At 37.1% G+C, this 20,119-nt stretch overlaps 1 protein-coding gene and 1 long non-coding RNA gene across 8 annotated transcripts in view; one reads left to right on the top strand and one right to left on the bottom strand.

Moving 5' to 3' along the window:
* Positions 1 to 20,119, top strand: part of crtc1a (CREB regulated transcription coactivator 1a) — a 68,702-nt gene that overhangs the window by 6,317 nt on the left and 42,266 nt on the right. For all 7 annotated transcript variants that reach the window (XR_014084267.1, XR_014084266.1, XM_081598343.1 and 4 more), the window contains exons 3-4: positions 8,687 to 8,812; positions 18,277 to 18,338. Coding sequence is in view for 5 of the 7 variants with exons in the window: in XM_081598343.1 (XP_081454469.1) it covers positions 8,687 to 8,812; positions 18,277 to 18,338 (188 nt within the window). In the remaining 2 variants the exon portion in view is untranslated. The remainder of the gene's footprint in view (positions 1 to 8,686; positions 8,813 to 18,276; positions 18,339 to 20,119) is intronic.
* Positions 11,633 to 12,080, bottom strand: LOC145547998 (uncharacterized). The gene is made up of 2 exons (XR_014084277.1): positions 11,918 to 12,080; positions 11,633 to 11,827 (listed from the first exon to the last, which is right to left on the bottom strand). It is a non-coding gene; the product is annotated as an uncharacterized LOC145547998 (long non-coding RNA).

Here is a 20,119-nt window from a genome sequence, read left to right on the forward strand (position 1 = left end):
AAATGGACATGTTGACAGATTATAAAAAAAGTGACACGGAGCTATTTCAGCTGCCATTTTATAGTAGTTTTAATAATTAAACAATGATGTAAACTGCTAAAAAAAATAAAGGGAACACTTAGACACTTAAGTGAACACTTAAGTGTTCCCTTTATTTTTTTGAGCAGTCTATTTAGTAGGGTTATTACTTTACTAATTTTGTTTTTTTTAGTTTGCAACTCCATTTTCACATGTTTTGTATATTTCTGCTGAGTTAAAATAGCTTATAGTAAACAAGATTGTTGTCTCAATATACTTCTGAGTTTAAAATGAGTGCATCAGAGTACATTGTGTTCTTTTTATGAAGCCAAGATATGGATTACATTTATTTTTTATTTAATTAAGAAACAAACTAACTGTCTTTGCACAAAGTATGGGATCTGTATTGCCAATACCAGCTTAAATTTTACTCGGTATTGGATCGGAAAGAAAATCTGTTGTATCGAACATTAATACTATCTCACTGACATTTTGGGCGCTTTCCCATTTGGATTGTATGATGTCATAAAAGGGGTTACAAACATGATGAATAAAATATTGTTCAAACTAATATTAGTAACTTATATTTCAAATTCTTACTTTATAAACCAAAAGTTAAAATATTTATCATGACATTGAGCTAATCAATATTGTTGATTCTAATCTCATTGTGTGGAAAACCAGCCATTTCAAATCACACATCAATAGAAATTTCATGACATGTCAGTAAGTGGTCCCACATCTTGCATCAAGAAGATCACTTTAAGGTCCACAGCAGACGGAAACATGCCAAGAATTATCTTGATATATAAACTGATATTGTCTCTGAAATTGTTGTGTTAAATGTCAACCGTTTAAATATTAAATTATAATTTCCAGTACACTCTGCCAACTCATACAAGAACATAAGTTCATGTTTTTTTTTTTTTTCATTGACAATAACACAAAGGATTCCATTTGGACATAGTCCGTTTTAATTATCTGAATACATTTCATTAAGTATGTGATTTCGCTTTCTGTGCTTGAAATAAGAAATTTTTACTTATATAAAATAAGTTCTAGACTTGAACTTTGATAGGTAAATATTGATAATCTAGATTCTAGCACATATTTACTCATAATAAGTAATATTTTCTTAATATTAAGCTTTTATATCTTACTGAGATAATTAAGTACAAAAACACTTAAAATAAGAAAAATATTCTAACATAAATCCCTCTTGGTGAGAAAAATTATCTTGTCAGAAATAAAATAAGAAAAATCTCCTTAATTTAAGATATTTAATCTTACTAAGATTTTAGTTTTTGCAGTGTAGGAATCAATTTTAGTAGATTTAGAGATGAAATTGCTTTTTGCTAGCATTTGTATTTATGTGCATGTGGACCCAAGTGAAAAATTTGTGTACTATGTATGTTAAATTTTAACATACTACTTTTAGTAGGACTAATCATGAGTACTATATTTCAAGTATTTTTATTATTATACTTAAAGGTTGACTTTTCTTTTTTGACATACTAATTTTGTGCTAAGTGTATTTAAAGTAGTATTTAAGCACTATTTAAAGTGTACCAAAAATACATCAACATACTTTTTTTTTTTACAAACTTAAGCAGTACTTGGTGTACTTTAAGTGCACTGTTTTTAATGTACTAAAAACTTGCTTGATTCATACATTTTGAGTGTACTATTTTATTGATTGAATTAGATTTAACATATACTTAAAATGTATTTTAAGTATGTTGTAAATACATATTTAATATATTAGTAGTGTGATTAGAAAATGCTGCAATTATACTTTTGGTTTATTATAATTGCTAATGAAGTACACTTTTTAGTTACTTAATGTATTTTATTATTCTGCTTTGCCACTTTCTACATTACATGCTTCATAACACATCAGTAGTGCCAACACATCAGGCTACCAGAACACAGAAAGATCCATTACAACACACTTTACATGTAAAACTAATTACATTGTTAAAGCAACTAATTATACTTTATAGCAACTTCGCATTAAAATTGTCGTTATTTACTGAATGACACTTCATGCCACTGTTGGTATGTTCCTAACAGGAGTTATGTCATGTTTATTACAGTATCATGTCAATCTTATGCACACCCCGTCAAAGTCTTACCCACATTTTTTCAAGAGCCATTATACTATAACAGAATTGTACAAATTGTCAATGCATTCAAAGTTTACAGACAGCATGCTTATGAAAATTAGCACAATAAAACAATAGGTGCACTTTAGAGGAAATGTAAAGTTTAAGTATTAAACTAATACTAAAGTATATATCCCAGTATCACTGCAGACAAACTGGCATTTCTCCTTCCTAAGAACAGTGAGGATGAACGACAGAACATTCCCATTCACTGCACCACTGCACCTTACAGAAACCTACAAAAAAGAACAATAGAGCAATTAAACAGAGAAATCATTTGTATTTTAAACAGTACAGAAAAATGACAATGAAAAAATAATACTTACAATTTTAAGACGTTGTGGACTCGCTATGTATGTGACATAATCAGAACTGATGATGATTGGGACCAGATGCCTGGGGTGGAAAAACATTTCTGTGTCTTTGCCTGTTTATGTTAGAAGTAGAAAAAAAGTCAGCAATGCCATAGATTCAGTTGATGTTGGCATCAACTATGAAGCTGTTTTAAGTGTGACCTTAAGGGAGACAAACTACCTTAAAAACTTTCCATCCATGATTTGAACATGGTGGTTCTTGCAGGGTAGCGAGGGGGGCTGGTGGTGCCCGTCTCTAGTGGTCATCAGATGAGAGACGGGGGATCACCCTGGACCAGTCCATCACAGGGCCCTGAAACGATTACAATGAATATAATGTATGAAAGATTAATAAGGGGGAAAATTCCAGTTATTTTTCAAATCAAATCATGTTTATTAAGCACTTAGTGTTGGTAACACAGCAGTTTTTGCTGTTGAAAATGTAGCTAGCTGGTCAGTAAAAAAAAAAAAAAAAAAATAGAAAAAAAGACTTACACCATGAAGACAATGTGGAGGTTCATCCTCAGAGCTGGTGTGGTGATCTGGTAGAGTCACAACTTCTTCTGAGACCGGAAGGTCTTTAGGTTTTCTAATACATGATCTCTCTAGCTTCCTCTTTCATCTTCATTTGCTTAGACTGCAAAAATATGTTGAAGATAAAAACATTGATGAACAAGTTATAACAAAAGCCTCACACTATCAAAATCTCTGTCATTCGGAGCTTAATTAAAACCAGGCTAAGTTTATGAAGAAAAGTGTATTAAGTCGCAACAAACAGAGCTTCCATGCAGTTATAACATGAATGTTATAGAAATAATCATAAAAGTCACAATAAAATTGATAAAATAATTATTTCTGAAACCAACTTAAATTTGTTTATATCTTTGCTGCATTGTTTATAATTAAACAAAGATAATTAATAAGCAAACTTACCACTAGCTAGCAACACGTTAGCAGCCTTCGTCCCTTCGGGCTCCTTTTGTGATCCACATTTTATTTCCATTGGTTGTTGTCCTGTTCTGATGTCGTCTAACTCGGACTAGGACTTCACCAGCTTGAATTTACCAAAATTGTTAACTATTATCAAGGCCCTCTCTACTTTTAAGGCAGTATCATGCGAGTAAAAATGGCAAACTTGAACAGCGTGTTATCTTTTCTGGATTCAAGGCTTTTCTTCTCTTTATGGTGTTTTTTAAAACATTTTTTATGAAAGTGTGCAATACCGCCACCATCTGGTCTGGAGTATGAATTGGAGCTAATGCCATTGACTTATAGATATTACATAATACATCTCAAAATGGATTGGGTACTTTGTTAAACATCATTACATCAGGATTATAATTTTTTTATTCCTTGCAATTTTAACAAAAATAGTAAAAGATTATTAAGGCACCTAAAAAGGCATACTTTATTAGCCTAAAATATACACTGAGATGTAATTTAAAACATACTGAAATTGATAATTTAAAGTAGCCTTAAGTGAATTTAAAAAATTTCTATTTTGAGCATATATTTTAAAATATACCCAAAATATCTTTGACAGATATTTTAAATATCTTTTAAATATACACTTAACCAAGTGTATATTTACACTTGGGTAAATACATATTTTGTTCCCTTAAAGTATACTTTTATTTAATATATTTCTTAATAGTGTATTTTGGTACAATTATATTTAAGTGCGTTTAAAGTTATAATTTCGAAATTGGTACAAGCATACTTAGTATACTTCATATATATTTCTAGGTGTTACACTTAATACTTAGTATACTTAAAATGTACTTTCACAAATGAATGTTTGAAATATACTAAAGTATACTTTTTTCATTAGGGGGAACAAACAATCTTACAGCAACATTCTGAACAGTTTTGAAATACAGCTTATACACAATCATGCATATGAATGTCATGTCAATTTTGTATTTTCGTTAATTTTTTTTGAATGGTTCCTTCAGGATGCAAAAGTCATACATGCAGCTGTAAATGAGTAGAAGTCTTTTGGTAAAGTGCAGCTGAATGATTGTCAATGCCTTTAAACTTCGCAGGTCAAGGTCTTTCACTTTGTTGTCAATGATCTGGACTGACTGCAGCTAGTATCTGCAGGTAGTATTCATTTGACCATACTATCTGTGTGTGTGTGCGTGTGTGTGAAAACAAATGTTTCGCAAATGTGTGACCTTGTATTGACAATTCGATTTCGATCACAGGACCCTCTAGACTGGCCAACACGTAGAACAATTGGAAAGCCCACAGAACTTAATGAAGACCTATAAAGGACAACTGTAGATTTGACAAAGTTGGGAGAGTCTTTTGAAGCCTTTTCCAAATACTTGTAGACTATCAGCTCACAGAGCTGGATGCTAGTATTAGGACAAGTGTCACCACTTTAGCTAGGTCTAGAAGAAGGGCAAAACTGTCTGACTCAAATAAGAGCAAATTTATTAGTGATTGCTGTGTGGAACAATACAGCAATCACCAACTCTCAAGCCTGTTACGAACTGGAATCTTCTACTGGTGTCACCGTCCACAGCGAAGAGAAGTTTACGTCCCGTGGACTGGGAAGGTGTTGATGAAGAAAGTCCCTTCTTCAAAACTGATGCCTTTAGACTTGACTGACATGGAGAAGCCAAAGATCTTCAAGAGAATGTTTTTTGGTCAGATAGAGATAACCTCATGTCACAAGATATGAAAGTGCTGAGGTGACTTAACCTGCTGCTGTTTTACCTGAGTGACTCTGAACTGTACAGACAGAAAAAAAAGAGGAAAAGTATTTTGATGTCACACACCTCTGCTACATTTTACTCTTATGATGATGTCCAACACATATTTTATACATCCCAGCCAGATTCGCCTCCTTTAGTTCTTGCTTAGCTGGCTTAATTCATGAAAACTCACGTTTTTTTTGGGACATTCTGGCCTCAATTGGAGACTTCTGGACAGCTAGCAGCACTTTACAGAGAGACAAAAAGGAATTTCAGAACAGTGTACCGACTGTCAAAAACGGCGGTGGTAGCAACATGCTGTGAGATTGTTTCACTGCCACTACTGGTGCTTTGGGCAAAATGGATGTAATAATCAAATCAATATCTTAAAGTTGAAAAGTTATTATCAAAGGGGGTTCCTGTGAGCCAATAATATCCAACACATATTACAGCTGGTTTGGAAAAACACAATGAAATAAGCTAAGATTTTGGCCCCACATACTCGGGGGATATTATGTGTATTCTGTGAGCTGCATGGACTCCATGCATTGTCCACAGACGGCAGAGATTTCATAGTCAAGTGTACTGTTAGCATACATATCTCGGGACAAATTCTTTCATTTCCCGCAACTTGCTAAGGAAAAGGATATTATCAATCAATCAATCAAATTTTATTTGTGTAGCACATTTCAGCAGCAAGGCATTTCAAAGTGCTTTACATAATAAAAATAAAAACAGCATGTGACAGTGAATAAACAGTTAGAAAGCCAGAGAATTTTTTTTAAAGAAAAAAAAAAACAGGTTAAAACAGATAAAAACATTAAAACCCGCACCCCTTGTAGGACTTCAGTTAAACGTCTCACACCTCAGTTTCAGTTAAAACGCCATTTAACAAGGATTCTCACACCTCACAGTTTTAGTTAAGATGTCATTTAACAAGGATTCTCACACCCCTAGATATAGATTCATTTAACTGGGACGTTTTCCGAGGGGGCTTTACATAAACAGTGTGAAAGAGAAATAAAAAGTAGTTAATAACTAGATGAAAAGTAACAATAAAAACATTAAAAACATCGAAGACATCAAAACCTGCAATTTAGCCATAAGCAACTCTAAATAGGTGGGTTTTAAGTTGAGATTTAAAGGCACCCAGTGTTTCAGCTGTTTTACAGTTTTCTGGAAGTTTGTTCCAAATTTGTGGTGCGTAGAAGATGAATGCTGCTTCTCCTCGTTTTGTTCTGGTTCTGGGGATGCAGAGCAGAACAAGAAGATCTGAGGGGTCTAGACGGTTGGTACAGCAATAACGGATCTTTAAGGGATTGTGGTGCTAAACCGTTCAGTGATTTATAAACTAACAACAGTATTTTAAAGTCTATTTTTTGAGATACAGGGAGCCAGTGTAGGGACTTTAAAATTGGTGTTATGTGCTCTATCTTCCTGGTTTTAGTGAGAACATGAGCGGCAGCGTTCTGCATCAGCTGTAGCTGTTTGATTGATTTGTAGTCAGACCTGTGAAGACGCTGTTGCAGTAATCAATGCGGCTAAATGAGTTTGGATGAGTTTCTCTAGAGCGTGCTGAGACATAAGTCCTCTAATCCTGGAGATGTTCTTCAGGTGATAGAAGGCCGACTTTGTGACTGTGTTAATGTGGCTCTGAAGGTTTAGGTCATTAGCAAGTTTGATAAGCTAGTGGGTATCAACCTTATCAGCTCAGTGTTGTGATGTGAACACTGTTTCCTGTGGAGCAGTTTATTGTGTGAAACCGAGTATGCATACAAAGCCCGTAAAAACTTTCCTTTGTGTGGATGTTTCCTTTGTGTAGGCTCCGAGTCCGCCTACAATGATAAACACTAACCTCTGCGGAGTGAAGCACGCCCAAGTATGTGGGGCTTTCAGTTTGTGGAGACCTTTTCATAGCCATGCTCTGAAACATATTGGAAGCTTCTAGAATCTAGATGATTCTTAAGAAAAAACAACAAAAACAAATTAGCTCTACAAATTCTGCTAGACAGAGTGGTTGTATGTTCAGTCACAAGATTTTTGATGAAACAGATGTTTGGTCAAGTTGCAACTTGCTAAGGGAATTGCACTAAATATTCAAGAGACTTCCTCCCAGTCTCTGTTGAGGTCTGTGTGCGACCCGCTCTCTGGTTACGTTCACTGTGTGTGCAGACAGTTACAAAAATACCCCCAGTCACAACGTGGCACCAAACACACACCAGTTAAAGAAAACATTACCAGTGACAATAAATTCTGCTTTTTTTCCCCCCATTGTGGATAATTTCTCTCTCAGGCAAAGATACAAAACCTGATGGGAAATCTCTTTGTTCTTACTCTTCAGTTCGTCTTTTCCTCTTCTGTCCTTGAGGGGACATTATCACCCCTAAGGGCTGTAGTGACAACTTTGTGGAACAACTGAGTGGAACATGATGGTTCAGCTGGGTTAAAAATAGCTGGAATAGTAGCAGGATTTTGTTAACAAGGTTCAAGTGACTAGCGTATAGATATGGAGATACAGTACATGTCAAGTTCTTTTCTTGGGATTTGTGTACATGTTTGTTATGTTCCTTCATTCTGGATTATAACAAATTAACTTTAAAATCAAACTTTTACAAACCATAGTAGTCTTTTCATTAAATACTTACAGCTGCATGTTGTATAACAAATTCGAATCAACCATTTAAAGCCTCAAATTTACATGATGTTCATGGCCATACTAAATGGACGTACACTTCTCATTAAAGCTGTAAGTTTGAAGAAAAAAAATCAGACTAAATGAATGAAATAAACTAGCAATCAAAGCTGCCAAGGTGATGGAAAAATTGGTTTGGGGAACTTTTAACACAGAACAGAATTATTGAATGCCTCTCTCTATAGGAAAGAAGGAAAAAACATGTTTTCCTTCACCCTAATTTCTCTGGGAAAAAATCACTCAATCAAGATAAAAAAAACTTTTCTGTCTAAATTTTTGAGTACATTTTGCTGTTTTTTTTAGTATTAAACAAGTTAAAATAATTAGTATTCTACTTATGCACCAAAACTTTGTTTTAAATTTTTTTTGTTTTACATGTTTAGGTTTAATTTGAATACTTCACAAAAGTGAAGTATTCAAATTAAACTTCACTTTTGAAGTTTAATTTTAAATTTTTGAAGTTTAATTCCAGTGTTTGTCATTTTGCTCTGAGTTCCATTATCTGTTCTACAGCCGTTTGGTACTCAGACGCTTCCTTTATTTTCTACTGGCAAAGATTGTGGAACATGGACTTTGGTCAGCCTACCTTGGCTAAAGCTGACTTCAAAGTTTAAGGAAGGATTTCCTTAAACTTTGTTTAAGTAACACAGTAACTACTTACTTAATACACATAAATGTCTTTGGCGGGAAGGATTTTTTTTTCACAGTGAGTGATTCTGTTGTTTTGTTAATTAATGTCTTTTCATCATCTCTCAGAATTTAGGTCTTGACACTAATAGATCCACGCGACACCACGGATTGGTGGACAGAGTCTACCGAGACCGGAACCGAATTACATCGCCCAATCGGAAATCGCTCTCTATAGACAAGCATGGACGCCAAATATCCTTTACAGCTGTGTCAGTGCTGGGAGACTGGAAGTTACAGTCAACATGTTCAGTAATTCCTTACAGTGTTTCCCAACCCTGGTCCTCAAGGCACACTGTCCTACATGTTTTAGGACAGTGTGCCTAAAACATGTAGGACAGTGTGCCTGTCCTACATGTGCTAAAGAGAGTGCTTTAATGTGCCTAATTCAACTGATTGCAGTTCAGCAAAAGCCTGTTAATCAGTCATCTATTAAAATCAGCTGGACTGAAGCAAGAAAAAACCTAAAACATGCAGGGCAGTGTGCCTTGAGGACCAGGGTTGAGAAACACTGCCTTAATAGATGTGGTTGTAAAACATATAATGGTAATGCAAATTTCAGTAATTTCCTTATTTGGGGAACCATCAAGTACAATTATTTAATGTTATTTCCTATTAGTGGATATAAGAATCTTCTGCTTAGACAGTAAAATCACAGATGAACCAACAACTAGTGTTCTGTTGGTGCTTTAGAAATAGTCACGCTAAGTTTGACCAGTTCAGTTTATATTTTGTCCTTTACCACCTTCAGTTGAGAGAAGCTCAGTTTCAGTGGTAGCAACTGCATAGTGGCATTTTTAACTAGAGTTAAAAAACACCAAATACTAAAAAAGAAATCGCCCTTATGTTAGTACAAGTAAAAGCTTGTAAATAAATAAGCAATGAGAATGCTTGCTAAGTGCAATAATAACACACTCGGCACCAAAACCCTAAAAGTCAAGAAAAGTCTATTTCAGGCACGATGGTATTTCCTGTTGTAGCATGCAGAAAGGTATATAATTTAATGATTTACGACAGTAGCTTGTGATTAGTTGCAAAGTTAGAACTATGCGTCATCGTTAGGGTCAGGAGAAAGAATTTATGAACTGGTGAATGACCCCCTAATGAAGTGCCACCCTGAGTAGAAAGCCATATTTCACCTTAAATACTGATTAACTGGCAACAAGCAAGTGTGACCAAAAGTTTTATCAGTTCTACTTTTATGTCAGACATCTAGATGAAATGATGCTGTCTGTCATAGCCTGGTGGACGGACATCAGCAATGATCCCAGAGGAGAGCTGTTGCTACCTGTCAGTTTACAAAGCCAAAGCAACATCAGCTCAGAATATAAGTACTTCCATTCTGCACAGAACAAGCTTTTATTTTTACCTGTTCAAAGAGAGTGAGCAGTTTCCAGCAGGGTGCTTGTCTCAGCAAGTTGCCTCATGTCAAACTAGAATATAATCAGAGAAACTGCAAAATGAAAACCCTAAGAGCTACATCTAACACGGCAACATTGAGGCTCAGTTCAGACGAAATCCAGTAAAAAATCCAGTAAAAACAAGTATTAAAGACAACGTTATCGTACCCCTGGGATTTTTAGGTTTAAAGTAATCTTTTAAGATGAACCACATGTTTTTAATAATAATCTTTGTCATTATAGAACCATGCAATAAGTTACATGTGTTATCACGAAATTGGTGAAAATAGTACTATAGGGAATTTAATGCCCTAACATTAAATACTGACTAAAAGTAATTAAATACTGACTAAAACTCTGGTCTAGCCAGAGTTCTGAGTTTAAATTGGTAAAAAAAAAAAAAATCAAAAAGCTAGTCAACAAATATAATGTCGGCATTACTATAATGCCGACAAAGATTTTTCCATTGGTTATTGATAATGGTACAAATGCTTTTCAACAGGCCCCCTTTTTTTTAAAACTGTAATGGAAACATTATTATTTATTCTCCTTTTGCGTTGTTTTTATCTCCTGAAAGAATGTTCAAAACATATTTACGGTATAATTTTCATCAAGAATGTGACGTGGATCAATGGGTGCCATTTCTTTGTTGTGGGGTTGTATATAATACATAATTGGAATCAAGGCGGAAGAATGAGAAATAAAACAGGAATACTACGAATAATAGTCTTGAATTCTGATTGGAGGCCAAACAAAATCATTCAGAGGGCCACGAATGGCCCCGGGCCACACTTTGGACATCTACGTCTACATCAACTACCTGTGCTGGACATGCCAATTTTTTATCATCATTGAACCATATTTGGGGGCCACACAAAATCAGTCCAAGAACTACAGTGGTATGTTGTTTTTCTGTGAACCAAATGAACTAATAGTAAAAAATTATCACATTCTTTCTTTTTCTATCCTGATAGTATTGGAAGGTGGGTGCACCTCCAGTTTAAGGTTTATATTTTTTATAAATAGTGTGCTGAGAAAGAAGTCTTGCAATGAAATCCGTTTGGTGAACGAATCAGTAAACTGTACACAGCAAATTTGGAAGTGTTCAGTCAACTCCTACAGAGTTGAATTCAAGTGTCTATATTGGTCCACTCTGGATGGTGTAGAAATTACACTTTTGAAAGTGTTATTTGTGATATAGTTGAATCAACATTCACAGTAGTTGAAATTAAACACACATCAGTGTTGACTTACTCAACACTAGTGTATTTTGTCAAAAGTAACACTATGAGCGTGTTAATCTAACACAGAACGGTGATAAGTATATATTAAGATAGAAATCTGAGTTTTAAAATACTACTGGCAGTGTGTTCTGTGGTGGTTAAGCACAACCCACATGTGGACGCTCTAGTTTTCAAGGTGGCTGTCGTAGGTTCACTTCCCGGTCTACCCCTTCTCTCATTACCCACTTTTTTTTGTCAATTTACTAATAAATAAAAGCCACTAGAGCAATTAAAACCTTTTTTCCCCCAGAAACTACTGGCCATAAATAATCACCAAATTCATTTTAAAAGACATTAGATGCCACTTGAATCTACAAAAACACCAGCACCAGTTGCAGCATGTTGCACTTTCATTTCAAAACATCAAACACTGACAGCAATATACAACAAAGGTACTTTGCACTGAAGGTGAAGTGTGCTTTGAAAGTTCATTGGAAGAGGCCATGGATGGTCTTGTGATCACTGATGGTGAAGTGTCTTTGGTGCTGCCCTTGTTTTCACCAACATGAAGGAGGAAGACTTCCAGTCTGAAAGGACAAACAGGAAATATAGCAGTAACATTAGGATAATAAATAAATATTTTAAAAAGAAGTGTAAACAAAACTAATCAGACTCACCTGTGTCTGTCACCATCATCTTCATTCAAATTACTCTGCCCACCTGGTTTTCAAGATAAAGCATAAAAAAGTCAGAAATAATTACTAAAGAAATTAGTCAGCTTATAGAAAAAGTTTTGGACAGCATTAAAAGTCGTGCCAACCTGTCTTAAGAAATGTGTTGAAGTCATCATAACAGTCACCAACATGACACACTAACAAAGAAAAAACCTTTTGGCAGCATTTAGATATGGCACAGGTAAAAAATACCAGAGTAAAATGGCTCAATTGCCTCCTCATTGTGTAGATAAGTTCTCCAGAGTCCTGCTAATCGCCTAATTATTGTATTCAGGTGTGGTGCAACAGCGGCACATCTAAATGTTGCAGGACAGTGGCCCTCCAGGACTGGAGTTTGACACCTGTGGCATAGATCAAGCCAACGGTCCAGCACAGTCACTCCCCCATTTTGCAGTTTACAGTCAAAAACTTAAAGAAAGAGAGCGAGCTGCTATTCCTTAGGCTGCAGCTCGTGCCTCTAACAAATCATTACACTCAACTGAATAGCTTCACTGCTAACACACACTGAACTCTCCGCTCTTCCGGTGTTCTGTCAGATCAGCATCGGTCCTGGTCCTCCCACTCCCCTGCTCCCTTGTCCACATGACAGGTCCATTACATGTGAGTGGAAGTCAGCAGAGTCAGACAGGGGAACTCCGTAACACTCTACACATGACAGTGATCACAATGCAACTTATAACAAATACACATAACCATATGGACACCAGCAGAACTAAAATACAGAATTGTTAAAATACTACGGTGGTCGACAGGTGCAAACGCGCAGCAAATGAGAAAAACAAATACAACTAAAAAAATACGCAAACAAAAAAGAGATGCAAAAAATATATATAAAAATAAGTGTTCCAGACCACTAGATCTTTGTGTCCAAATTCAGGGTCTGCATCCTTTCAAGCTTATTCTTTCATGGGCTTGAGAAACAACCCGGTCTACAGAAGAGGGGTCCTGCGAAGGCAGAGAGCATTGCAGAGAAGCTGTAGCCTTCAGCTAGCTGCCTAGCCTCCACCTCGGCGTTATGTTGCTTAGCAGCCGTGACACAACATGATTTAAACAATGTTTGTAGGCAAGAATGTAGATGTATAAATCAGACATTTCTGCTCAGTTCATCGGTGCATCACCTAATTGCAATATTGGTCCGACGTTTTCGGAGATGTCTGCTCCAGCTGTATTAACACCCAGCTCCCCTCGCCTGCTGGTCCAGGTTTAGTATACCACAGGAGAACACCTGACTCATTTAGGCTTTCCCAAATGACAGTTAGTTAAACACAGATATTAAGTCAGGTAACATCTAGTTGTAATATTTTGGTTCACTCAAATATTTCATTTATTCCTGAGCAAATCGGTTTGACTGATTAAAGTTAAGCCTAAAAACATAATAGTTTGATTAAACTGAATTGTCTTACCTGAGATTTGGAGAGTATTTGAAAAGGGATACTTTGCTTACATTCCTTGTGTAAATGTGCTATACGTGTTTGAACATTTTAGAATCAGACTAAGATTTTTTAAATATGCAACAGACTTTCTTACAAAAGGTGAAGAGTAAGAGAAATCAGGAGAAAAAAAAAACTTCGAGTCCCTTTTTTTTTTCCTTCGCCGCTATGTGATTCACGTTGTCACGGTTGCTAAGCAACATAGCGCCATGGTAGAGGCTAAGCAGCTAGCTGAAAGCTACAGCTTCTCTCTTCCGGTCGTCGAGAACCCAAAGATGCAAAACCTGACTTCGGACACAGCTGTTCTTTGTTCGACTCCCCCTAGTGGTCTGGATCACTTCTGTTTTCAGCATTTTTTGTTTGCATCTCTTTTATGTTGCATGCGTTTTTCTCGTCTTTGCTGGGTGTTTGTATCTGTTGGCCACCGTAAAATACAGTGGTGAAACTAAATATGCCTTCAAATACTGGCGTTCCAGTATTTTTACTGTAAATTTAGTTTTACTACTGCATTCACTTTATGAGTAAGCTACTGCCAAGACAACTGTAATGCTACTTTTTAAAGTACAGTCATAGTTTTACGATAGAACATTAATACCTAGCCCGGTGTAGGTTTCTTAGAAGTGCTACAATTGGTGCGGTTATAAAATGCATAATCTGCATAATCAGAACTTCACATAACAGAAAACAGAACAGAATTCTGTCAGAACAGAATTTTTATTTAAAGGCACCACTATGCCTCAGACCACATATATTTCCAGTATATTATCATAACTTACTTTAGAACTTTAAAACTACGTCATTGTAAAAAAAATTATAGGAATGGTTTTACCGTTGAATGAACCAAACTCTTGGCTGCCTCATGTTAATATTGGAGGTTGGAGATGAACAACACTGTCCTGTCTGGAATGTTGACTGGACCCTCTCAAAGACAATATGGCCTTCAATGCTGACCATGCAGAAAACTGCTTGCCACAGGGACTGTAATAAACCACGTCCTTAATTGGAAGAACAAATTCTCTTATTGATACAGTATGCATTTAAATCAGGGGTCCCAAACTTTTTCCTGTGAGGGCCACATAACTTTTCCCTTCTCTGGTGGGGGCCGGAGTCAGTTTGTAATAGAAAAAGTGTGACGATTACAGGAGTGTCTAAATGTAAAATGTATTGTTTTCCAGAAAGCACAATCAAATAACATTCTCTGGGATCTTCACAGAACAAAAGTCAGGAAATAAATAATAACACTATTAATGAAATAAATAATAACCAAATAACCCTCTCTGGGTTCTTCACAGAAAAAATCCAGGAAGGATTATAGTCTGTATTTTCCGAACTATGAGCCGCATCAGACTATAAACCAACATCTCAAAGTTTTTTTTTTTTTTTAAACCAGTAAACATCTAAGCTGCAGATATCTCTGCCACTCCAGATTTTCCACAACAATGCAGCAGCAGAGGGGGGTGGACACAAAAAATGTGAGTAATAACAGGTCAATTGAATATCACATTTATTACGGTTAAAAAAGAAAAAGTTGCCAAGATTAGATTTAACTGAACTGATTACGGTAGTTTCCGAACGGTAATTGTAACAGTAAAAGTGCTGACCATTCGTGCCTGCTACTAGCATGTGCTAAATCAAAATGGGCACCTTCTTTTTCTTCTGCTGCTGCTGCTTCTTTAGATTTCAACGGCAGCTTGCATCCATTATTGTTGCACTACTGCCATCTACTGGATCCTAATATAGCCTATATGCTTCAAATTCTCATAATAATCCCAGTATTATAAAAAAAAAAAAAAAAAAAAATCTTCTTTTTCCCCTCAATGCTATTTAACTGATCAACAACATTCTCAAATTTCAATTCCCTATTAAAACCTAATTCCGTTTTAATGGGCACTTTCTTCTTTTATTTCCAATTTTGACTTCCAATGATTCACTTCCTGCTAAAGAGCCCCCTGGTGGTTGAAAAAAAATCCACACATAAATGGCTTATAGTCCAGAAAATACGGTATATGAAAAAAAATCTGAACGCTCTCTGGTATTGCTCAGGGGGCTGGACCAAATGTGGAGGTGGGCCGGATCTGGCCAGTTTGGGGACCACTGATTTAAATTATCATCATAATAAAGAGTGTCCACTCTGCCAGGTAAAGTCCTGGTTCCACAGCAATGAGGAAGGCTTCAACACTGGCTTGCATCTTTGACATAATGATAAGAAGACGAATAATAAAAATTATTAAATATATTTAGCAGCACAGCTACATTCAGATAGCAAACAAAGCCAATGAGAAAGTGCTTCTACAAAGAAGTAGGATCATTAGAATAACCACATACCTGCACATATCTGAAAACATTGTCCACAGTTTGACATGAGCCGTTTCTTGTGGCCTTTGGATGTAGGACGAAGCACATGAACCAACAAAAGAATGCCTAGTTTTCCCAGCCTGGAGGAACAACAGGATAAATAGCAGACACATTAGGATAATAAATAAACATTTTGAAGAGAAGTGATCAAAACTAACCAGACCCACCTTTGTGTATGTGTGTCACCATCACAGTCATTCAAAATACTTTGTCCACCCGGTTTACCCTGGAGAGCATTTTTCACCACCTACAACATAAAGCATAAAAATGTCAGAAATAATTACCATGAACACAACTCAGACATTAGGCATTATAGAAATTAGTCAGCTTATAGAAACATTCTGGACAGCATTCCTTCTGCCAACCTGTCAGAAGAAATGTGTTGAAGTCATCATAATAGGCTTCAGTCACCAACATGACGTACTAATGAAAAAAAAGAGGCAGCCAATGTCATTTTTAATCATCATTATTATTTATAGAGACAAAAACATTTTGGCTTAGCTTTGATCGCATAGATCAAACCACCGGTCCAGCACAGCCACTCTATCCATTATGCCGTCTATAGCCGAAAACTTCAAGAAAACGACTCCGCAGCTAAATAATGTTAACTCAAACGGCCTTTCTGACAGTTTTAATGTTGGTTTAACCACCCGACACCCCGTGCTACACCTGCTTGGCTAGCTTTAGCTGCTAACAAAAATAATAAACCAAGGGCGCTTACGTCCAGTCCTCGAGAGCTACCGTCCTGCAACGTTTCGATGCATCTTTACTCCAACAGACCAGGATCAGCTCTGAACAGACCTGCTAACCAGCCATTCACTTGATTCAGGTGTGTAAATTGGCGCAGGGAAGTATCTGAAAGTTGCAGGATGGCAGCTCTCAAGGACTGGACTTGAGCACCCCTGTACTGAACAGTCGTACGGCGATATCCAAACAAATAAACTTACTTACATAAACTTACTTACAGAAAGTTAATGCATTCATAAAAAATAATCAAAATCAAAAACATGATGGTCTTAACATGGAACTTACCTTGTTTTGTTTTTTATTTTAAATAGATCTTTATTGAGATACAGAATACATAACAGTATAAACGCAGCATACATTGTGGTATAATGTCCGCCAGGGAGTTACAAACATTGAGACAATACATCACCATTACATTACATAAATACATTAAAGAGAGAACATAAAGAACATGTTTTAATAGCTTTGGGGAACTTATTGTTATGATAAGCTCCAGACAAGGCGCCATACTGCTGTCTCCCGGGCAAACACGTGACGTCACAGATATGTTGCGATTGGAGCCACTCTTTAGAAAACATCATCTCTTTAGGGAAACTGACAAACCTATCTTTGAATTTGACTAAACAAGTGTTTAACATTGTATTTTTAACATACAACACCAACACTGGTAATCTGACATTTTTGATTATGCTCTGTAGATTTCGATTCATTCCCTAAAAGATTTATTATGGAAAGTATTTTTTCTTTCCGTTTAATATTGTCTTTAAATGCTGGTTCTCTAAGATGCAAATACAAGTAAAATGTCTTGCCTAGGGAAAAAAAACTGTATTGTACAATTATTTTGCGGTAGTTTACTGCAATTCGTGAGTTTTGATTGTGACAACAGAAGAAGACAATATCCTACTGTATTTTGGAATAACAGTATGTTACTGCTGGAATTCCGCTGTAAATTTACAGCCATTTCTAAGAGTGTGGTCACTAATGATGAAACAACACAAATTCAAAACATCGTTTTGAATTTGTTTGCCATTTGTTCTCGTTTGCCATTTGTTACCAAGTGACTGATGATGACGTTGGTTACAAGCTTTACCCAGAATGCACTTGGAGACAATAAGGACGATTCATTTGTAGTTTTGTGTGTCATAAAGTTAAATATAAGAGTGAAAATAAAGTCAGTCGTGTAGCACAACCTTTTATTCAATATTAAATAAAATATTCAACCATGAGTCAACAATGCGACACCCTACTATATAAGCTACTGGGGTATGGTATGCAGTTTTCAACAGGAGAGACCTCTTCTTTTACAGCTCTCATCAGATGTGATAAATAAATTGAATCCCTGAAGGTTCTGCCTCCCATGTGCTTCCCCCCCCTCCCCTTCCATGGGTCCAGGCCAGGGGCCTGCTGCATCCCTCTCCCTTCCTGTAGCTCCTCCCCTGATGTCACAAATATGTTACAATTATGGGAGGAACAGTCTGATGTTGATTTCTAAATCAACATCAGACTGAGTTACTGTTGGTGTTAATTTAGAAATCAACACTGGACTGGATTGCTTTTTATTTAACTCTTTGGAACTCTTTAGGGAAACTAACACTCACTAACACTCATGTTGTTGAATTAACACTGTATTTTTAACATACAACACACTGGAAATCTAACACTTTGGAATTTGCTGTGTAGGCAGATATCCATTTTATTCTGTCTTCTTGCATTTAACAAAAAAGTCATAAAACTACATGGGATGATGATTTTCTTGACCTGAAAAATCACATTGATAGCTGTCCGTACGGCTCAGTGTACCTGTCGCCGCCCCCTGACACCAGCTGGAGAAGGTAAGAGCGTTTGTTCAGTCTAACTCCGTGGTCCGGACACTTCCTCACACAACCACATACTTACTTCTCATGAAACAGTTCAATACGGTTAATGTAGAACTGAGAACATATAACATCTCCTTATTGACTGTGAAAAACAACTGATTACTCCTGCCTTAGTGTATTACTAGGGGTGAAAGTAAGGGGGTACGGCAGGGTACTGCGTACCCCTAAAAGATTTAGCGGGGGTACGCAGTACCTGCAAGACAGAGGAACGGCTGTTTGCTGTAAAACATGAATGGGTTCACTGTGCAGCCGTGACAGCACCCACTAATCAGCCGTGACTGATTAGTTTTTCAAGACCAATCTAAAACACGACTTAGTCAGTTAATAACTTTTTTCCCATTTCATATCGTTTCTGAACTCTTCGTGCTTTGCTAGAGCAGCGGTTCAATATGTCGATCGCGGAAGGTTTTGAGTCGATCTCAGCATTAGGTCACAAACTGAACGCCGCCAGGACGCTGAGACCAGCACGTACTCCTCTGACTCGCTTAAAACGTTTGTAACTTTATGAAAGAACTACAACAAAAAAAATCAACAAAACATGTTCAAATTAATGACCCAACGAACAATCTCAGTAAATATTGTTTCAACAAGGTGTTGCGCTATTCTGTGCTGGGACGCGGGCCAGCTGTGGGTGCTGAACGACGCTGGGACGTGGGCCAGCTGCGGGGGCTGAACGACGCTGGGACGTGGGACAGCTGTGGGACTGAACGACGCTGGGACGTGGGACAACTGCGGGGACTGAACGACGCTGGGACGTGGGACAGCTGCAGGGGCTTGAGTGACGCTGGGACGTGGGACAACTGCAGGAGCTTGAGTGACGCTGGGACGTGGGACAACTGCAGGGGCAGAGACATGCAGGGTTACTGGGATGGCATGGAGTCAGACTGCTAAAGCTGATGGGTTACTGAGATAGCTTCAGGGAAACCAAACGGTTGGCAATAGAGCCGATTGGTTTAGGGACAAAGAAGCTAGAAGTAGACTTGTGGGTTCAATCCTTTGGAGGATGCGAGCGAGTAATAACACAGAAACGAACCTGTAAGTAGTAGCATGGGAGGACACAGACAATCGCCTAAGTTTACACTTTGGACAAGGTAGACCAACCACCACCAGCGAAATGCGGAGTGCTCGACTGGCACAGAGTGACCTATGGACACAGGGAAGAGATACAAAAACATATGAAGAGAATACTGAAAAAGACAGGAGTGCTGAGATAATGTCGAGGGAGTGCTTGGAGACTAGTTGAACATAATCTAAAGCTATGGATGAGCATAAAGAGAAACTAAGATTCGAAATTAGGATAAAAGAAACGGGATATAGTAAATAAAATTAAGACCTGAGATTAAACATGAAATGAGTGATTCCATCTAATAGCTGAACTGGACTGAGCAGAGGTGGAGAGAGACGGCTCATCAACAACAGAGTCAAAATGATCAGGGGTGAAACGAGCAGAGATAAGATTGTCGGTTGATGACATGAAATGGAGTGGTGAAGGTTCAGCTTTATGGTAACACACGACTGATGAGAGCGACGATTTGGGATTGCTTGCGGAGATAGCCCCTCATAAAACAGGTTACGGCCATGGAACAATATTGTAAAAGCTGGAAACTCGAGCTGTTGAAGGGGATGCTGAACCAACTATAGGAGATCCCCCCAAAAAGGGGCCATGCCCGACGGACTGAATTTAAATGGGAAATAGAAAGGAAAGGCCATCTTAAACTCGTCAAAAAGCTTTGATG

The sequence above is a fragment of the Poecilia reticulata genome, chromosome 17, assembly GCF_904066995.2.
Source record: "Poecilia reticulata chromosome 17, P_reticulata-male-v2, whole genome shotgun sequence".
In the NCBI taxonomy this organism is placed as follows: Eukaryota; Metazoa; Chordata; class Actinopteri; order Cyprinodontiformes; family Poeciliidae; genus Poecilia; species Poecilia reticulata.